The sequence below is a fragment of the Octodon degus genome, unplaced genomic scaffold (genome assembly GCF_000260255.1).
Source record: "Octodon degus isolate 3935 unplaced genomic scaffold, OctDeg1.0 scaffold00054, whole genome shotgun sequence".
NCBI classification, from domain to species: domain Eukaryota; kingdom Metazoa; phylum Chordata; class Mammalia; order Rodentia; family Octodontidae; genus Octodon; species Octodon degus.
In genome coordinates this window covers 515,532-529,572 of record NW_004524630.1, presented here as the reverse complement: position 1 = coordinate 529,572, position 14,041 = coordinate 515,532, and the positions used below count along the sequence as shown (strand labels likewise).

The window sequence follows — 14,041 nt, the reverse complement described above, 5'->3', positions numbered from 1 at the left end:
AAAAAAAAAAAACAAAATCAAAAGATTCATTTGTCCTAGAGGTACATTCAATAAGACACACCAGTTAGTGGGCCAAGCAGTGAGCTTGCTGTGAGCTTGCTGTCAGAATCTGCAAAATCAGTGTGAGTGTCTCTCAGCCGTCTCCTATTTGAGCTTTTCCTTGATCTTGTTTTAAATGATATGTTCAAAGAAGTCAGGAATACCTTTCTAAAAAGGAAAGTAAGACTATGTGGTTTATTGTATAATTTCTAATAAAGTGGCTTGTCTATTCCAAGTTTTATTCATGAACTATAATGTTTAAAGATTCTATTCAGGTGAACATGAATACAGCGGATTACGTATAGTTCGACCTTCAACTGGGAAAATTGTGAATGAACTTTTCAAAGAAGCAAAAGAACATGGGGCTATCCCTTTGAGTGAAGCCACAAGATCATCAAGTGATGATAAATCAAAGGTCAGCTATTTTATTTTATTCATTTATTTTATATATTTGGTATGGGGTCTACAGGATCTCACTACATAGATTGGATTTATAGTGATTTTAGCCTCCCAAGCACTGGGATTACAGGTGTGTGCCACCATGCCAGTCTCAAATGCCATCTCAGCGCACCTCGGGGCCAGGGCCAGCACAGCATGCCGGGGATCAAACCCTGGTCACTAGGCTCTGCCTAAGCAGGTGCTTTAGTCTGCTGAGCTATCTGGCCAGCCCTAAGGTCTGCTGTTTTAAAATTAAATCATTTCTATATTTGATCTCTTAATTTTTTGGTTTATAATCAGTTTTTCTGTTATCTTAAATATTTGTTTAATTTTTATGAGACTATAATCTATTAGTGAAAGTATAGGAAGTTTCTTTTCTATGTCACTTTTAGTTTTTTAATTTTGAGATAGTCGTAGGTTCATGAGCATTTACAGTAATACAGAAAGACCCGCACCTTTCACTCGGTTTCTCCGTTTCCATCTTATATGATTATACGGTAGTACAAGATCAAGGCCAAGAGCTTGACATGGGTATGTGTGTCTACATCATTCTTCGTCATTCTGTCAGGTGTGGACTTGGGTAGTGATCAACCTAGGCAAGCTCCTGTTACCACAAGGCGCTCGCTCTCACTGCATACCTTCTTGCTGTACCCGCCTCCTTGTCTCCCACCACCCTGGGCTCCGGCTGCCACTCATCTTGTTTTCCACCTCAGTGATTTTGTAATGTTGGAAGTGTTGTAGAAATGGGATCATGCAGTGATTGTTATCTCATGAGGACCCTTTAATTCAACAGAAGGTCTTTGAGATGTGTCATATTGTTTTTGCATATCAGGTCTTTGTCCTTCGTATTCCTCGTGTCATCCTACTCCAAAATGGTTGTGCTATTTTATATTCTGGCTGTCTGAGAAATCGAGTCTCTGCGTGCTTATTAGCATTTGATATTACTATGTTTAATTGTAGCCATTTTGATAGATGTGTTGTGATAACACAGCATGGTTTTAATTTGAAAATGTATAAATGTATATCTTGTTTAAGATTTGCCTAAATTGCCAGATGTGGTGGTGTACACCTGTAATCCCAGCACTCGAGAGGCTGATGCAGGAGGATCACTGTGAGTTCAGTACCAACCTGGCCTACGCAGTGAGTTCAAGGCTAGGCAGAACTACATAGCAGTACTCTCTCAAAAAAAAAAAAAAAAATCTAAATTTGCTCAACTTCTGAATTATTATTATTTTTATGAAAGGAAACCTAAACCTAAGTTGAGTATATTTCTCTATAACATAAGACCTTTATTCTAATGTAAATTTTTTGTATTATCAACTGCTTTGGCCAATTGTGTTATATGTAGTTTGAAATATATCAGCTCTAATAATGACATTTTGATAAATAAACTTCTAGTAAATTTTTAACTCACTTGGTATATATTTTAGTCATTTACAGGTGGAGGATATAGACTGGGCAATTCCTTTTGCAAACGATCTGAATATATATATGGAGAAAATCAGCTGCAAGATGTAAGTAAAATGAAAATATGTAGGCATTTGCCTCAGTTCCTATTGCTTGTTTTAAAATTAATAAATGTCTCTGTTTAAGCATGGTTTGAAAAAACCAATACATGAGTTTTCAGTCTCATTTTTTTTTTCCTCAGTCCTGACTTAGAGGTAATTTAACTGTGGAAAGGATTTGTAACTCCCCATCAGAATGCTCTTTCATATATGTAGTTATGAATTGCATACTGTGAGAACATAAGGTGAGTTAGAAACGCAGCCCATCTGTATCATCTCAACCCCTCTTGTCTTTGGCAGCTGGGGAGCTAGCATTTCATTTTAAGCATTTACGATTGGAATGCTGCTGAACGGTAGCTGTTGCCTTCAGCATGAATGAGCGCTGGACCAGAGCAGGATGTGGGCGGAGACAAACGACCAGGTTGGGAGCAAGGGGGCATAAGCTGGATGCTGTTGTCTTTTTTTTTTTTTTTTAAGGGAAGGGTCTACAGGATATTCAGGGGCTCACTACTAGATCAGACTCATAGTGATCTGCCTGTTTACAGCCTCCCAAGAGCTGGGATTACAGGCACGCGCCGCCATGCCCAGTCTCAGTTGCCATCTCAGCGGCACCCCAAGGTTAGGGCCAGCATGGCAGGCCCTGGGATCAAACCCCCGTCCCCTGTGCCTGCTTGCAGGTGCTTTAAACTGCTGAGCTATTTGGCCGGCCCTTGGACACTGTCTTCTGAGTGGTGTAGTTTTCTCTTTACATGAGTTATTATGCTTTGAGACCAGAGTTCCCTATAGGACCTTTGATATTTATAGCCATTGTCAGTTAAGCTAAAAAAATCTGCTAAGCAAATGTCCAATTCGTGTCTCTGCATTTAAGTTATGTAAATGATGCAGTGTGTTGTGAGTTCATCACATTTGCAGTTTAATTTGTTTGATGGGGAGGGATTCTTATGCTTTTTTTCTCTGTTCAAAAGGTTCAGATTTTGCTTAAGCTGTGGAGCAATGGTTTCAGTTTAGATGATGGAGAATTGAGACCTTATAATGACCCAACAAATGCACAATTTTTAGAGTCTGTTAAGAGAGGGTAAGATATATTATTTATATTTTGTTGTCTAGAGTGGGGCTTTTTAAAAAACAATTGAAATAATTGTTCAAGTTGTCAACTACTAGTTTTCAAGAATGTATTGCATGGTAGTTGCTAGAGAGGTCGTCATTCTAGTTCTTTGTGGGGAAGGAGTGTTAGCTGTCACTCTCTTTCAGTCTGATGAATCTTTGGAGTTAGCTCTAAGAAAAAGCATTTTAATCTAATCAATGAACAGTGATTGGTATGTTGCTGCCAGTCCACTAAGCCCCTGTTCTATTACTGTTGACAGTATAATTCTCATTTGTATGTACCTCTGAAATTCAGCAGCCTCTATTACAACCTTTTAAAGTGGCATTACTGCTGGCAAGACTTCAAAAGATTATTTTGAAATTATATTTTGTGAAAATGAACCAATGCCCGGTGCTCTCGCCCATCAGAATCACATTCTTGCCGAAGGCTAGGGAATTGAGGACTTTGCTATGGTAATGAAAACTTTTCGGCATTATGATTTTACTAATTGACAATTGGATTGTTCCCAAGTAGAAATACAACTAAACATAGAAGGTTAATGAAACCAGAATTGATTATATTGCATAGCAGAATTGAAGGCAGAGTTCTTTTAAAAGATGAGATATGTTCGGGGAAGGTGCTTAAGGTGGAATGGGAATGAAATTATGTTGAGCTCATTTAACCAAGTAAGTCTGAAAAAAAAATATACTTTAGATGAATTAGCATGTGTGTTATATTTAAATTCTGAAAGTCCCCATGATGAATGTGATCCTTATGCATATCTGAATTCTACCAGTAAACTTAATTTAAAAAAAAAAATCTGCAAGGATAATGTCAGGATACTTATTGACCAGAATAAGTGCTATAAATAGTATGCTGCAATCATTGAGGCAGGTGGAAAGCTGTCCTGGGAGCCACCGTGTGGTGGAGAGCACATGGGCGTAACAGCTTAAACCGTGCACTGGAGTTGGAACCCTGCAAAGTCGCTGTGTACGGCTGAGGGCAAGTGGATGAGGGAGTGCTCAGCTGCTAAGTGCGAGCCGGTCTTGCTGTGACAATTGATGCTGATCTCCAGATGGCAGATAAAAGCATTGATTGCTTGGTTCTGTAATAAAGATAAAAACTAACTTTGTTGAGCCATACACTTTGAAGGTTAATGTTTAGACAGACGGTGCGTTGAGGTTTTTTGGTTTCAGCCATACCACCAGGTGCAAACTGGGATCAAGAAGGGTTTCAGGAAAGACTTCTTAAAGATGTGGATAGTGCCCCCAGGTGGCTTCTGCTGTATCAGACGCCTTGTCTCATTTTTACAGTATTTTGTATTGTTGTCTTCACTCTCCTGAAAGGAGTCACGGACGATATGGTCTTACAGTGCACATCTTTTCTCACAAAATAGGTACAATTTTAATTCTACCTTACAGTTGATTTAATTCTCCTGTTTAAATATATTAAATAAAGAGAATAAATTATTGGAAATTGGTAGCTATTTCAATTTATAAATGCCCAAGTATGACCACATTAGCATACATAAGAAGTCATTAGTTTATGCCTCTCTAAAGTGTAGCATTGCTCATGTAAGGGTGACAGGTATAAAAATGAATCATGAAGTACATGATGTCAGCTTAGTTACTATGAGGTTTTTTGTTTTAGTTTTCATTTCTTCATGCAGGATCTCACTACGCAGCTTGGACTCGTAGTGATGCTCCAGTTTTCTTCCTCCCTAGCGCTGGGGTTATGGGTGTAAGCCACCTTGCCTGGCCTCCCTTGCCGGTGCAGCACTCCCAGCGGGTGGTGCCAGCACAGCGTGCAGTGCCAGGGTTCAAGCCCTGGCCGCTGCAGTGGCCCAAGCAAGCACTTAGTCCACCAAGCTGTCTCCCCGGCCTGGTTACGATGAGTAGCACCACGTTCGAGGGCTTCTGAGTTGCACACACAGCGAAGCGCAGCCTGGCCTCAGCTCATGTGGCAGATGCACTCCTGGAAATGTCACAGTATGTTGACGAACACTCCCGAAGCGGCGTTTCTGCAGGAGCAGTCAGGCTCAGCAGTGTGGCAGTGCTGTCCTCCACGTGACTCTGGCACTCCTGATTCTATCACCCCAGAGCCAGTTGTAGCGTCTAAGGAGTCCCCATTTCCTTGCTTCTCACAGCCCCACCCCCACACTGTGCTACAGTAGTGTGCTGCCAGTCGCCCAGAGAGTTAACCACGGCTCTCAGTTGTCACAACTTCCTTGGGGAAGTTTAAAGATGAATGTTTACATAAGTAGTTACGTTCATAGACATTTTCTAGTGCGTAGGTATCAGCTACTGTCTTACACTGTAACTTTCTACATATACTCATAATCACTGTGACAGGCAGAACTTCTGTGCTGAGATTGCCACAGAAAAGTGTAAGGTGACTTGAAGAAAGACCTACACAGATGGTCAGGCAACATGGAAATTTTTAAGTTAAACAGAAACTCATATTTCACAGTGTAGCTCATAATTGCATTACAGTAATCTCAACAGTGTAGTTTAACTTTTTTTTTAACTTAACTAAACTTTTCCCGCATCTTTAGAGAGATTCCCCTGGAGCTGCAGCGACTGGTACATGGCGGCCAAGTGAACCTGGACATGGAGGACCATCAGGACCAAGAGTATGTAAAGCCTAGGCTACGCTTCAAGGCTTTTAGTGGAGAAGGACAGAAACTTGGAAGGTAAACAGTTACTTTGAAAAAATATTTCTTTTTTCACCCTGAATTTTGAGACAAAATAAAAAGGCCAGTGAAATCTGAGTTATGAAGACCTTCCTGGTCTAATTAGATATACTGATCTGGTAATGTTAGTAGGTAATATTTAGTTACCACCTTCCAGGTAGTTTAAGCACTTTATATGCATTGGATCTCTTAACAGTTTCTTGAGACACATATTACTCCATTTTTCAGATGTGATAATTTTTTTTTCCTTACGTATCTGGTACAGAGTCTTACTATGCAGCTCAGACTCGTAGTGATCCTCCTGTTTTCAGCCTGCCCAGCACTGGGATTACAGGTGTGTGTCACCACACCCGGACTTAGTTACTGGCTCAGCATGCCTGGGCACGGAGCCGTAGCCGTCACAGCATGCATACCAGGTAGATGTGATAATTTGCTCAAGATGATTGAACTAGGAATTGGATTAAAACACTGACATTATGTCATATGCCTCGGGGGCCAGGAAGATGGCTCAGTAGAGTTAATGCTTGAAAGGTCCTGAGTTCAATCCCCGATTCTGCCAAAAAACAAAGGCATGTCATATGCCTTTAAAGAAATTTAATATTGGCTCTTGAGGCTCTTTTTCCATTGTTGTCTCCTAATATCCTAATAGAGATTGCTTCTTGGGATAAGTAAGGAATATAGAAAGATAAGTTGACTAAGCTTTTTTTTTTCTTTTTTTTCAAAGTTTTATTGATAAACAGCAATGAGACAGTTTCAAATCAAATCGGAAGTACAGTTTCAACAAATAATACACTACATATATTCTTCTTAGTGGTTAATTGCTGTACGACTAGGCTTTTTGTTTGTTTTTTGTTTTAAACTCATCACTGTCAATCATGAGTCTACCTAGAAATGTGCTTCCTCATCTCTGACCTGCCAGCCAGGTTAGGCTTCTTCCTTCTTGGTTTGTTTGACTTTTTTTAAATTATGCTGTGAACCCCCCATTAATTTTCTAGCTCTTCTCATTTTTATTTGGTGTTTATATTTTTAATAGGAACAAGTAAAATGCCCAGTAATTTCTTTGTATATTTGTTGCATGTTTAAATTTATGACCAAGAATTTATATTAAAATGGAATATTTTAGTACTTAAATCAAAGATGATGCCATAAAGGAGACAGCTTAGAAAGAGCCATTGCTTGCTTATAATCTGCAAATTCACCACCTGAATGTCAGCATGTTATTGGGTGGTAGTATCTTACAAAGGCCAGCCTTCTTCCTTATAAAGCAAAAGAGACAAAAGGACAAGAGAAACTGATGAGAGATCAGTGTTAACAGTGCTGTGTTAACCACTAGCCATACTGAAGAGTTTTGATTGTAAAAAACAGAATCCGCTTGCTATTTTAAGTAAGGAAAGAGTTTTTAAAATAGTTTTGGCTAGTTTATTAGCACCTATGAGAGGCAGCAAACTAAGGGGGAAAACCCTAAAAGAACACTGTTGTGAAGAAGATAGTTGCGCTCCCCTCCCCATCAGGTGCTCAGTGCCCGTGAAGCTGGGGATTCTAGGACATTCCATCATGGCTGTGCTAGAAGGCCAAGGCGCTCCACCAAGTTGGTAGCCAGAAGAGCTACATAGCTTCTCCTTCACAGTAATCACTTCAGCTGTACAAGTGCAGTAGTTGTTACTCAGTATCTGCAGATGCTTAGTTCCGGACCCTTATGCATATAAAAATAAACAGGTACTGAAGTCCTGTATATAAAGCGGCATGGTGCAGTTATGCAGAGAACCACATCTACAGTGGCTGTCGCAGGAGATTGTGGGGTAGCTGAAGAATTTGTGTCCGTGGCAGCACTGGTACAAACCTCCTCACTGCCAGACTTACTAGAACTGAGTACATCTGTGTACACTACGTAGTTCTTGACAATAAATGGCTGTTGCTGGTTTATATACTTACAGGTTTTATTAAACTTTACTATAAAATAGTATACTGTGTCATCTGGGAGTGGCCTCGTACATCTCATCTTTAGCACATCGCTGGATTACATCATTTTCTCCTGTGTTTGATTTAATCTATTGTTCATCATAGCCTTAGCAATAGGCTGTGCATGCACATTTTGTACTTTAAGTATACAGTAGACTGCACAATCTTACTGCTTTTGTAAGCATATTGTGTAACGTTCACACAATAGCTAAGTCACTTAATGCTGCATTTCTCAAAATTTATCCCTTTGGTTAAGTAACGCAAAGATGTATTATGCCCTATACCTGTCCTGTGTACTTTAATTCATCCCTAAATGAGTTGTAATACCAAATACAATATAAATACTCTGTAAATATCTGTTAAACTATCATTTAGGAACAATGACAATAGTAATAATTTTTAATGTAAAACTTAAAGAAACAGTAATATGTAAAAAATATCATTATGGTCTGATGAATAACAGCAAAGTTTTAAGTAGCAAAGACTTTCAAAGCTAAATATTAGTGTTGATGTGACAACTCTTATGCTAGCTGGTCTGATGAAATTCCAAAAAGATAATTGTGGAAAGAGCAAAATTAGGCTTCTGAGAAATATTAGATACAGAACATAGAATACGTGGGAGTTTCAATCCTGTATAACAAAGGAAGCTGGGAGAGCAGAGGAGACTGAAGCGGAGTCATGTTCTGGCTACTCCAGGAGTTACTTGGGCACCAGCTGTGCATCTCAGTATCTGAATCTTCATTTTTTATGTCACATTTATTCAGATTTGTATGCTAAGTCTTGAATTCTTTCTTTTCAGTCTTACACCTGAAATAGTTAGCACACCTTCCTCCCCAGAAGAAGAGGACAAGTCTATACTTAATGCAGTTGTTCTCATTGATGACTCAGTGCCAACTACAAAAATTCAGATCAGATTAGCAGATGGGAGTCGTTTGATACAAAGATTTAATAGTACACACAGGTAAGCTTGTTTACCAGCAAGGAGTCTAGAGCTTGCTGTTACCTACCCAAGTAAAACGTTATGCAGTTAAGTAGTTGCAATATAAATACTTTATTCACTTTTGAAATAAGTTTTTGTCAAAAGAAACAAAAGGATAATAGCTATGTATAAGGAGTAAAATAGGTAATAATTAATCTCTGTAAGCCATCCAGATACTAATGTAAATGCAGATACCACACAAAAATAAACCAAGAACTGTACTTTTGCTTGGTTGACAAAACCGTGTGAAACAGAGTCAGATTTTTTTTTTTTCTGTATTTTAGGGAAGTGTCTACAGGGTGCTCAATGTCTCACTACTAGGTTGGACTTGTAGTGATTCTCCTGTTTACAGCCTCCCAAGAGCTGGGATTACAGGTGTGTGCCACCATGCCCAGTCTCAATTGTGGTCTCAGTGCACCCCCGGGGGCGGGGCCAGCATAGAATCAGATTTAATCCAACAGAGTATGACCTTAAAGTACTTATGTTAATTTTAATTAGAATAAAATTTCTGCATTAAAAATTCTACATATAAATATGTATCATGTAAACACAGTTCAATTATGCAGTACTTTAAGTAAATTATTTTTTTTTTTTTATGTATTTAGTACAGGGTCTCATTACACAGATTGAACTTGGAGTGATTCTCCTGGTTCTAGCCTCCCCGGTGCTGGGATTACAGGCTTGCACTGCTACGCCCAGTGTCATTCAGGCTGCCCCAGAGGCTAGGCTGGTGCCGCAGGGCACTTCACAGGTCAAACCCTGGTCGCTGCACTTCTGAGCAGGCCCTTTAGTCCACTGAGCTCTCTGGCTGACCCCAAATAAATTATTTTAAATGTCCCTTTAATACTGAACACTTGAGATTTATTATGCATATAAAATGTTTTTATTTATTCATTGAAGCCAGACCCTCAGGAATGCATTTATGATGATCTTTGTTGAGTATGTGTGTGTGTGTATATATATATATATATATATATATATATATGCATGCAAGAGAAGTTTTTAAAAATTATTCTTACAGTTTACACTTTAAGGCTGGGGAGATTGCTCGGCAGTCTAAGCACCTGCCTGTGAGAGCATGGAATCAGGTTTGATCCCGGTCTGGCCACCGAAACTGGGTGTTGTGGTGCAGGCCTGTAATCCTAGTACGGGGAGGCTGAGCCAGGAGGATCCCTGTGAGTCACAGCTGTGAGCTGCTGTGGAGATCCTGTACCAAATAAATAAATAAAGGAATGAATTTTTTAAATTTTTTTTCATAATAACTTACACTTTAAACTTATGCCATATGCTATTCTGCTTTTCTGGCCATACACTGCTAATGTATTTTATATTCTGAAAAAAAGTAGAGCTTGCATTTTTAGTATGAGTATTGTTAATAATTAACTGTATTCCTATTCCACCGAGGATTGTTTCTATTTTACAATAAAAGGGTCAGAAACACTCCAAAGTTGATCTTTATGTTTTAATTTGAGACTAAGATAAATTCTTCTGCTAAAATAAACAACATGTAACTTAAAGTTATAACTTTTTTTTTTTGTTTGTTTGTTTTGTTTTTTTTGTGGCAGAACCGGGGATTGAACTCAGGCCCTTGTGCTTGCCAGGCAAGTGCTTATTCTACTGAGCCATCTTCCCAGCCCCTAAACATTTTTAAATAAGAATTGGGATTGTTCAGTTTTAACCTAAAGCTTTCATAGAAATGTTCATTGAAATGAGTTAGACATACAGGCTATGGTTTGTCATGGTTTCTCTTATATGAGAAACACAAAAAAATGAATGAGAGATAAATAGAAAATCCAAGTTCAGCAAGGGTGGTGGCCCATGCCAATAATCCCAGCACTCAGGAAGCTGAGCCAGGAGGATCTCTGTGAGTTTGAGGCCAGCCTGAACTGCATAGCACAACCCTGTCTCAAAAAGACAAAAAAAGATAAATAGAAGTTCAAATACTTCCCCAAATTAAAAATTCCATTGTTTTAAAATATTTCCAGATATATATATTTTTTAATTGGTTTCATTTATACTACTAGATTATAACTTGTGTTATCTGTTTGTTTTTGTAAAAATCATTTGCTTTATGTCCTATATTCTGAGTAACTACTTTGAAGATAACACACAGCATAATAACTATTGTTGGTCTCTTACTACTTGATTATGAAATTCTGTGATTTTTTTGCCAAAAACATTTTAAATGTCTTTTGTATAACAAATTGTTATATTTTTCTTTCTTGTTTCTTCAGGATCCTGGATGTCCGGGACTTTATTGTACGCTCTCGTCCTGAATTTGCAAATCTTGACTTTATTCTTGTGACGTCTTTTCCAAATAAGGAGCTAACAGACGAGAGCCTGACGCTACAAGAAGCAGATGTTCTCAACACTGTGATGCTCCAGCACCTGAAGTAATGTCGCCCTGTCCGTGCAGCTGCACGTAGGGTAGGTCATATGTCATATTAACAAGGAAAACACTGTACTTCCAGTGCTAAAAAAGCCAAATTATTTTTGTTAATTGTACGGGTAAATTTTGGCTTTATTGGTCTTCTGTCATCCTGATGATACAGATGAATATGGACTAAGCGCAGATCCCAAGATAAATACGTTGGAATGTTTAGCTGCATGGCTGACATAGGTTGGGAGTTTATAAATCTCTACGTAAATCAGTTTCTTCCATGCTGAGTGTTAATGTAGCAACATTTGTTGCAGAGAGTGAACAAAACCTTGTTTTGATAAATGCATTTGGTACAGTTTGCACTAAAGACTCTGCTGCAGCAGTGACCAGTGGCCATTAAGAATTTCTTTGCTCAAATAAGATGAAGAAAAGTTTTGTAATATTTACTGAAAAGTGTCTATATTCTGATTTTGAAAGTATTTGATCATACAATAATTATTTCTCCTATTAAAGATTTACACAACCTTTTTACTTATTTAGGTACATTAGTAGGATCACAAAATACATTTTGTTCTTATTTTATAGAACTTTGAGCATCATAAACTGGAATGAAAATGATCCACCAATCAGCAGTTCTTACGAAGATATGACAAGCAGAGCTTTAAAATCAAGTGGCTGCAAGCCCTCCCAGGCCTACCTTGATCACAGTCAGTCAACCAGTTTTTCAGGGAGATGCTTTGTATGTGCTGCACACTCGTGTGTTCCACCCACAGTTTCCTCTATTGCTGAGCAAAGCTACTGAGGACATTCAGGAGCATGAATTCACTTAGACTGGCTCTCAAGAACGACCAGCATGAAGTCTGAGTTTCTGCTGAACCACATATTTCTCGGGTGCCGACCACTATGAGAGGAATCAGATGTGGTGGTCTCCCAACCGCTCTTCCTCTTTGGTCACCATCTCTGGTTCGTTTTCTGCTGCACCCATAACAAATTACAGAGTTTGTAGCTTAAAGTAACATAGATCTATTTTCTTAAAATTCTGTAAGTGGAAAGTTTACTGTGGGTCTCACTGTGCTGTAAAATCCAGGTGTAGACAGGGCTGAAGCGGTACTAGAGAGTCATGTTTTGTATTTCAGTTCTAATCCCTTGGCTTTTCATCCCTTCTTTCATTATAAAGCTCGCCATCATTGCCTCTCTGTGACCCTTCCATGGTCACATCTCCTTGATGTTTTTTCTCTTTTTTTGGTTCCCGGAATCAAACTCAGGACTGTGCCCTGGCCAGGCAGTCTCCTGTGCCACTGGGCTATATCATACCCAGCCCTGCCGCTCCCTGGTAACACCCAGGAAGAGTTGGCTGCTCGTGAGAGCTTAGGCGGTTCCGTGAGGCTGAGGACGAGCTCCTCCCCTTAATCCCAGCTGCCCAGGGTTTCAGTGGTTTTGGTGGTGGTAGTGGTTGTTTTCATGCAATCAGGTTACTTGCTTGTGTTTTGGGGAGTAGGACATGAGTGTGGGGGAAGGCATCACTGTGCCCACTTGCCACAGTTCACCTCTCTCTCAAAAGATTCGCATCTACCCCAGATAAATTCATCCATCCGAAGGTGCTTAGAAGTCTAAACCTGTAACAGCATCAACTCAAACTGCAAAATCCTGCTTGAAGTTCGCCACACAGAAGCCCCAAATCTCACCATTTTAAACCATCTCAGTTAAGAGCGACTCCCCAGGTGTAACTTCTCTTCACCCGTGAGCTCAGAAGTTAACCGTGTCCTCCCAAACCTGATTGCACACAGCTGTCGGATAAGCTAAGCCCTCCCTGAACCAAAAGCTGGCAGTGGAGTGAAGCAAGGAGCCGAGCAGCAAGCACACGCACGCACGGGGCCAGGCTTGCGCCCAGGCTCGTGGCCAGTGTTGACTGCGGCTCACAGGCCGTTCCTTCTCACGAACGGCACACATCTACAGCGAGCACTTCATCAGCTTGTTTCCTGCGTTCGTGTCAGCTCTCATACCTCTTAGTTCAAGATGGCAGCGTCTTCCGCTATAACACTGTTAGGAAACATGAGGGCCTCCGTGTATGTGACGGGGAGTCACTCCACTGGACAGCGGCTTCTTCACACATCCTTCCTGAATAATCCCACCTCTGCTGCTGTTTTTCCCCCGAGATAGTGCAAGTGTATGAGTCACACCCTTAGTCTCTTTAGAGGCTGAGTCCTCGGGCCTTTGGATTTTCTGAGAGTAGCCAGTGCAGTCCGGCTGCACCCTCCTCGCCCTCGGCAGGGCCAGCCTTCCTGCTGCGCATCTCTGCTCTCAGGGTCTTGCCACTGGGTGGGCTGGCAGCTTCCTCAGTCATCAAATCCTGGCTTCACAAGTATCAGTTCTTCCTCCAATTTACCAGTGTCTTTCACGTCTTACTACATTTGGCGAGAAGAAAACAGTGTTTAATAATATTTAAGTTTATTTATAAATTTCTGCTTCCCACATAGCTTCAGTGTTCAGTTCTTCTGGCTTCTGTCACTGCGCGATTAGGCCCTCATCCAACTTCCCATAATGCTTCCTTCACTTCCTCAGAGCCCCGGTGACAGCACTTCAGTGTCGAGAGTCTGCCAAGAAGGTGTGGACGGCCCTAGGCGTCTCTGTGGGGATCCAGGCCCTCCCCGCCAGCCTGTTTGCCTTTCCGTACCCTCTCTACATTAACTTCTGAATTGTTACTGACAGTCTGCTTAAGGACATTGGAGTCCAGCACGCCCCTCAGAATTGTTCCAGCCTCTGCCACTGCTCAATTCCAAAACCACTTCTGCCTTTTTTATACCTGCATACAGCACCCCACTTCCAGATATCTAGCAAAGACTTTTGTAACTAACTGCCAGTTGACTTGAGTGGGATCCCTTTTCCTGGGTCACTGGTGCTTTCAGGGGCATCACGTAGCTGAACGAATACCAGGGTGCTATTACAGCTGCCAGAGGCTGAAGTA

At 40.4% G+C, this 14,041-nt stretch overlaps 1 protein-coding gene across 3 annotated transcripts in view; it reads left to right on the top strand.

Annotated features, from left to right (window-relative positions):
- The window catches only part of Ubxn2b (UBX domain protein 2B), a 30,747-nt gene extending 17,211 nt beyond the window's left edge, over positions 1 to 13,536 (top strand). Inside the window, exons 3-9 of one of the 3 annotated variants that reach the window (XM_023717729.1) lie at positions 304 to 454; positions 1,908 to 1,991; positions 2,948 to 3,057; positions 5,621 to 5,758; positions 8,517 to 8,630; positions 10,931 to 11,123; positions 11,662 to 13,536. In XM_023717729.1, coding sequence (XP_023573497.1) covers positions 304 to 454; positions 1,908 to 1,991; positions 2,948 to 3,057; positions 5,621 to 5,758; positions 8,517 to 8,630; positions 10,931 to 11,093 — 760 coding nt within the window. In that variant the 3' untranslated portion in view covers positions 11,094 to 11,123; positions 11,662 to 13,536. Of the gene's footprint in view, positions 1 to 303; positions 455 to 1,907; positions 1,992 to 2,947; positions 3,058 to 5,620; positions 5,759 to 8,516; positions 8,679 to 10,930; positions 11,124 to 11,661 lie in introns of all 3 variants that reach the window. The other 2 variants (XM_004633362.2, XM_023717730.1) reach the window with 2 other exon arrangements.
- The last annotated feature ends 505 nt before the right edge of the window (positions 13,537 to 14,041 follow it).